We start from the raw sequence: 7747 nt of genomic DNA, 5'->3' as shown, positions 1-7747 counted from the left end.
CTGAGAAAGGTGTGGATTTTAGGGAGGAGAAGAGAGTCACCTTGACCCAAGGAGAAGAGGAAGAAAAGAAGTACGGTAATGCAGATCCTGAGACAGGAGAATCCCTAATGGTGAGAAGAGGACAACCTTTGCAGCAGCAAAAGGAGAGCAGACCATCTATTTTCAGAACAAATTGCCTTAGCCATGGTAAGGTTTGCAAAATGGTCATTGACTCTGGTTCTTTTGATAACCTAGTGTCTTATGAGATGGTAATTAAACTAGGATTGAAGAGGTATCCTATTGATAGGCCATATAGAGCATCTTGGGTCAGTGATGAACAAAACATTGTTGTTAGGGAACAAGCCATGGTTGATTTTTCTATAGGAGAGTATAGAGACCAAGTCTTATGTGATATCATACTAGTGACATGCTGTCATGTCATCCTTGGAAGGCCTTGGCAAGCCTCAAGGAATACCATTCATTTTGGAGCATCAAATGTTTACATAGTGCATAAGGATGGACTGAAATTTAAACTTACTCCTTTACTTGGCCATGATAAGGAAAGAATTATTTGTTTTGGCAAGAAAGAGTTTGTTGATTTGTAGGAGTAGAGGCGTAGGGACCATGATATGATAGAACCTCCACATAAGCCTTCTCTATTGATGGTGAAGAAGAAGGATATTCAAGATAATATTCATATTTCTGCTTGTAATTAGACAGTGACAGTACATGGGGCAGCAACAGCAAATGAGACAGCAAATAAAGTTATGACAGCAAGGGGAGTGATGATAGGAATAGTATGGTGTCCTTTGGTGACAAAAATACACAAAGCAATGAGTCAAACCATGAAGGATCAGAGACGGGGCCTACATAAACTCAAACAGCAGCACATGAAGTCTTTGATAACAAGTAACTGTCCCAGAACAGCAGACAGTAAGTTTACCATGGAGGGTAACAAACATCACAATGTTTTCATTTCTAATGAATGTTATGATGGCCATTCTTGTGTGCAGGTTGAAGAATTGCAGATAAAGAGTAGCAAGAGACCATCTAGAAGCATGGCAAGCAAGAAGACTATTCCATTTAACTCTTGGGACAAGAGTTACTTTGAAGGTGGGGTGTGTGGTGCAGGAGCACCTATCAAGACAATGAAGAACACCTTGGTACTAGATAAAGACAATGGAGAAAGGACCTCTTTGAAGATTAATTGGAACATTCTAAGGCCAATAATGGCATATTGTAAGGGACAAAATACATTGAAGGTCAAAGGTCCTGATAAAGCCCTATGGGCAACATAGTGTAACAAAATGGCCAAATGAGCCATAAGTGATAGATGGGAGTAGTTTCTTGTTTTAGGCATTTAATAAGGTCAAAGGACCAATTCCAAGTCAGTAGCATAAGTTAGAAGGTTAGAAAATGCATAGAAACCATAGTTTGCAATTTGAATTTTAAATCCAAACGGTCACATAGTGTTTTGGAGGGAAAATAGTAACTTGTTATTCGTTTGATTAAATAAACATTTCCAACCAACTTGGTCAGTTGGGAAGGTATTCTAAGGTCTATTTAAGATGTCTCAGCCATATGAAAGGCAAGAAACATTGGTATGTACGGAAAAGTAGAGGAATTGTACGGACAACCAAGAATTGAATAAGATTTCTGAGTTTTTCTTGCTTATTTGAAGTATATTTGATGGTGTAACCTTTCTTTTATGCTGATAGGGTTATATTGTGAGGTTTTGCATCCATCTTGAGACGTTTTTTTATCAAATTACAGTTATTATTGCTGCTGTCATGCTGAAACTGTGAGTTTTGCTTTGATTTTTTAATAGGAAATGAGGGTACCATCCTAGTTTTGTACATCTAACCCACAGGATGGACCCTAAATGCCCTAACATGTTTAACTAATTATGAAAATGCAAGAAAAGTGAAGATTTGCAGGTTATTGTGAAAGAAATGCAAAGTTGAGTGCTGGAAGGATTAATTTGGGTACCCAAATGAGTGCTAGGTGTTATGCAGCCGTACATATGGCTTAACAAGGCATATTTTTTATTTGATATTCTTTTAAGACATGATGAGTGGATGGTGAATCCTGAGTTTTAGATCCTGGAAGTGTGTGCTTGACCTAGATTGGTGATACCCTTGATTTTGAGGGTTTTAAGGCTTGAATTTGGGGGTTTCATATCAAAAGTCCTCATAGGATGAAATTGATGATGGATTTGTCTAATTAGGCACAAAATATGATGAATCTATGAATTTGGTGGAATTGGGATAAGTATTTTATATAGTTGCTTTGTAAAACCTCATGTTTTACCCTTGAAAAACACTGACAGTCATGATTTTTGGCATATTTTTCCAAAGGAGTCCATATTAAGTTTTGAGTATGTTATAGAACTCCGAAAAGGGTATCTGAAAAGCCTATTTATTTTTTTGGTGCTTTGAAAAATTTTGGAGAAAAATCAAGAAAACAGGGTCTGCTGATCCAAAGAGGAGAATAGCCTAGTAAAGGGCAAAACTGGTCTTTTTTGTATCTACCGAAGATTTGAGGGTTTAGAAACCTTAGAAACATGTTGGTTGAAGTTTTTTAAGGTGTGTAGAGGTGGAGGAAACACTTGGTGAAGGTAAATCCAAGTTTGGAGTCTTTGGTGGCATTGTGTGCTTTTGGGCACACCATTGAAACATAGGGGTTTGGGTCCATACTGTGTTTGAATTTGCAAGTTTGTGGGTAGTTCCTTCAACCTCTGCATCAGAAATAGATAACTTGCAACATGATACACAAGTTAGGATTGACTTTAATTATTTTTCCCTAAAGCTGATTGTATGTCAAGTGAGCTGGTGAGAGTCTATTAACAACTTCCCGTGTTCGGATGTGTGGAATTGCTCCACACACTAATCACTAAGAGAGAAGAAAGAATATTTTTCCTTCCTATAGTTAAAATTAAATGCTATACAATGTGAAGTTCAATGAACTTAGTATAATACCTTTTTCTATTCTTTTTTTGAAAGCATCATTTGGCATCAAGATGCAATGGTAACTCTCAAAGAACATATGTGCAAACAGGTTGAATGTGGTGACAGACAGACAATTTTTTAGAATAAACTAGCTAAATTATTTCCAATGGAAATCTGCTAATCATTAATTACATCTTTCTTTCATCTTGGCCTCAAAATGCTATTCTGTTTACAAAGTTTAATGAAGATAAAGTTTTGTCCTGGTTGATGCACAAATCCAGCATTTGTTACCATAAGGGCAAGCTAGGTGTATGAAATGTTAGTTAATAAAAAATGGTTTTCCAAATAAGAGTTGGAGATTTGAAAACAAGTTTTAAAAACAATACATCACACTCCAAGGTTTTTGATTGGAAAAAAATCAACCAGAAGGGTTTATTTATGCAACTTAAAGTAATGATTGTCATTGAAATGCTGCGGCTATGAAACTAGCAATTACTAGCGAGAAAGATGCAAATGTAAATGTAAATGAAAAGGTGCTTGACTGGATACAGCATGTAAAAGTTGCTGGAATTGCGAAAAAAGGTCATTACTGACTTTCTTGGCTGGTCAGTTATTGCATGGACTGAAATTTGTTTGCAACAAGGGCTACCCACTGGATATGATACTGGCATAAAAGGAGAAAACTGGACAGTGGTTATTTTAGATTGTTCTTGACTGGAAGGCTATAGATATAGATTACAATGCAACAAAAAAGCCACTTACCAAAAAAACTTTATGTAGGCAACTTCTCAATTCTGTGGATAAAAAGAAACTAGTGTCTAATTCAAGGATGAAGGTTGAATAGCTCGATTGATTATTGCAATATTATATGTGCAGTAATAAGCATGTTTTTGTCTGAATATATTGTCAAAATGACAACATAATGACTAACAATTGCATAAGTTTGTCTTGACTGATATACTGCTTATAGAATTTAAAAAGTGCTTTTACTCAATTTTTGACTAATGATGTAAATCTCACAATCTTTGAAAGAAATTTAAAGTATTCAAACTTTCAATGTGTTTGCAAGAAAAGTTCATTCCAACTAGAAAATGAGAGTGAAATATATGAAAAATTCAAGAGTAACCATGACATGATCACAAAAATTTGAACTGCAAAGTTCTTTACATTGATAAGAATCTTGGACATTACACATGGAAGCCTATTCACTTTTTTCTTCATGAAAAGCATTTTTAGTCAAATTCCAGAGATTGTCAGTAACAAATCTTGCAAGAACATTTTGTACAATATATGCAATTGAGAACTATACAATTTTACATCAAACACCACATGCAAGTTGTTCCAGCGCAAATGTGCTCTCTTCGTGAGAAATGTGCAATTCAGAACGGAGATTGGTCAATAAAATTTCTCTTTCCCAGCTTAATGAACCTTGGGCATGAAAAACCTCTAACACAGAGCCATATGCAAATAATTCCAACTTATGTGTGGATACATTGTGCTCGTCTGCCAGGCGAATTCCATTTTTCTTTTGCTTCTTCCTAAGTTTAGGCAGTTGTCTAGTGTGATAGTGAGTATTCTTTCTATTGTTTGGCACTTCATCTCTTTCATCTTGAATTGCAAGAGCAAAAGCAGTGCGACTCCCAGTAGTTGAAACAAGATAATCTTTATAATCTGTATTCATGTGAGAAGCATCAACATAAATGCTCTTGGCATGAAGTGTCCCTTTGTCTATATGCTGTGCTAATTCTGAATGCCTAAATCTCTTTATTTTTTCACATTTGTCAAGACAAAAGCCCTCATCTACCTCATACATAGTTTCTACAGTTGCATTCCCTTGTTTTGATGTCTTCTGTTTTCTTGCCTACAAAAATAATTTTAAGCATGTGTTAGATACACTGGTGTACAGGACTTGACATCTTAATAAACAAGTCAAGTTTCTAATATTTATTCTCAACATAAGGTTGTATCCCAAAATTGAAGTATATCCAAAAAATACAATGCATTATGCAACTCTCTGACAATCAAACAAGAACCACTCCTAATAGAGCTAACAAAGTAGGATGGATATAAAAGTGTTCATATGAAGATCCAAAATTCTCGCAATCACTAAAAAAGCCTATAGGTAAAGGAAGATGAGATCTCAATGAATGTAAAGGTTTGAAAAGCTAACATGTGCACCAAGATATAACTAAATGAAATGAATATCTTCCATTACAAAAGAGAGATTAAAAGTTTGTTCCAATTGTTATATTAGATACCTACCTTCTTAAGATCTGACATTGTAGTTCCGAAAACGTAGCCATGAAAACCCTTCTAATTATCAATAAGAATCAGTTATATTACTAAATCTCAATGCTAATATTCTAATTATTCTAAACCAATTGTTTCAATTTTATACACTGAAAACTCAAAAACTTGTAGCAAAGATACATTGATAACTCTAATTCCTCGGGGCCCAATAGCTTCCTGATATGTCATACAAGGCACAAGTAGTTATAAAGGGCATATATTTCTCCAGGCATAAAGATATTAGACAATTCAATGAATGTAAACTACAAACAAAAGGCAATCAAGAATATGTTATTTTCCAGAAACTACAAAATCAAAATGTTTGATGCCAATGGAATATTAAACAAATGATATTAAGTCAAAACAAAGGCCTGTAAACTTTGCCCAAATTCTTAAGTTGTTAGAGATATTTCGGTACATTTCAGGATTGTATTCATTAGGAACTACACTTAAGCTGGATATTTATTGTATTGTATGGGTAAGAAAGATACCCTTTCTCACTAGATAATAAAACCCATGTTCAATGATCTGCTTAAAATCTGGTAAATTATCTTGAGATTAATGTAATCGCCGAGGATAGTGGTGTCTCTATATGATAGCAAGAATGTACTGTATTTTGTTAAACTCGTGTATTGGAAGAGCAGGACGTGATATATTACTTTGTAATTCATTGTGAACAATGATACTTTAGAGTACGTAGTACATAGCATAGGATATTTTCATTAACAACATGACAGAAGTTAAACGGTTAAAAACAATTGCCAAACAGGTAAAGGAAAATATTTACCGGAAGAGATAATGACCATTTCCCATTCTTCCATTCCTGCCTGGTCCGAATATTGGAGTAGAGGAATCTCATGCAAATGTCATAGCAAGGGAAGTACACACTATAATAACTGTGAGGAAGAACATCTGAGATAACACCTTCCCACCAACAATCCTTGTCAAGAACCTCAACTTGATCACCACCTGCCCAACTAATAATGTTCATCTCAGGAGGGCGCGGCCTTAATTGGTTGCATTGTAACTCCTCCATCAGGGGATGCCCCTCATCTGTCTCAAATTTTTCATACTGGACACGATAAATATTCCCCTCCTGAGACACTATAGCACCCTCAAACCAAGCCCCTACAAAACCAGGTTCCTTGCTGCATGCTTCGACTTTCATACCATTTCTGAACTTCATCTTTATACCTCCAAAAACACTTGCAAGATGCTGCATTATTTTGAAAATTGAAGACTCACAAGATCTGAGCCGACATGGTAGTTATCTAGAATACTATGTAAACCATTTTTGACAAAAACAATTGGATTCTAGACGAAATTTCTACATAAGAGCAAAATATAGGATAGATACATTGTATCTTACCTAATCCATTGAAACCCTAAAGTTGGAGATGGTGAATCGAGCGGGAAAGGTATTTCAGATTTCTATTTAAGGAGTCATAAGGTCACGAAACAGAGGTGTGGGGGAAAAGCATGAAAGCATGAAATGCTGAAGAAGGTACTATAGAGAAAGAGAGCACAAATACTCTGTTTCGCTAGATGACCACAGATATGATTGCATTGGTATGATGAGCAAGAAGACTCAAGGAGACGAAGCTTGAGATGACAAGCTGTCAGAGCTGAAGTAATTAAAGCCAAGCAAAGGATTAAATCAAAGCATGATCTGTAATCTGCAAGATATGTTGTAAGTTGTATCAGATCAAAAGCCATTGTTGTTACTCTCTAGCAATTGTAACAATTAAGATAAATCCTATGGACTTGGGTTGGTTTAATAGCCATGTTATAAATCATTTAATAGGGTGACATTCCAAGTGAATGTTCCAAAGTCTTTTAACCAGGCCCATTCCTAACAGTATGGTGAACTCCTCTAACAAGGTCACATTTAACAATGTGTTGTAGCCTTTAATAGGGCAGGCTTTTAACAGGGCAGTCCATCAGAAGTGGTTGAAATAAATTGTGTAATTATTTGGTGGGTATCATCCCCACTCCAGTTTTACCTTCTTATTCCTGGAGGGTTTCTCGGTTATCAAATTCTCAGTGTTATGGTGTGATGCATGTTTACTTTTCATAGTTGTTTCAATATTAAAATTGCATACGTGATAATTTCAGTTATGCACTATTAAGGATTTGTTAAAAAAAAAGAGGTATTATTAGGGCATTTGTACCTTGAAAAACTGATTCACCCCCCCTCTCAGTTATTCTAAAGAATTATAATAAGCACAACATAAAAGGTTTACAAATAGAAAAAAGCACTAAACAATTTCATTAGAAAATCTTATATAGTTCTTGATATCAAAGCTCTCAATTTATTTTCACATTTTGATACATCTCAGCCCTCCTCAAGATGTATATTATCAACTCATTCCTAACCCATGAAAACCAATAATTTCTTTGATTGCATTTCTCAACATTCAAAGCAAGAAAAACACTAAAAATGAGATAAAAATAAATAATGTCATAAAATAATGGACAATATCAGAAACGTAGAATTATATGATATATCTGGAAAATTTCGATTACAACAA

At 35.1% G+C, this 7747-nt stretch overlaps 1 protein-coding gene across 1 annotated transcript; it reads right to left on the bottom strand.

Annotated features, from left to right (window-relative positions):
* Positions 1–4245: 4245 nt before the first annotated feature.
* Positions 4246–6438, bottom strand: LOC149536297 (protein AGENET DOMAIN (AGD)-CONTAINING P1-like). The gene is made up of 3 exons (XM_089806263.1): positions 6004–6438; positions 5190–5240; positions 4246–4788 (listed from the first exon to the last, which is right to left on the bottom strand). The coding sequence occupies exons 1-3, from the start codon at positions 6436–6438 to the stop codon at positions 4246–4248; spliced, it is 1029 nt and encodes a 342-aa protein (XP_089662389.1).
* Positions 6439–7747: the final 1309 nt, after the last annotated feature.

The sequence above is a fragment of the Cupressus sempervirens genome, chromosome 10 (assembly GCF_028749045.1).
Source record: "Cupressus sempervirens isolate cs-2001-9-10 chromosome 10, ASM2874904v1, whole genome shotgun sequence".
NCBI lineage: Eukaryota > Viridiplantae > Streptophyta > Pinopsida > Cupressales > Cupressaceae > Cupressus > Cupressus sempervirens.
This window is presented reverse-complemented; position numbering and strand designations above follow the sequence as displayed.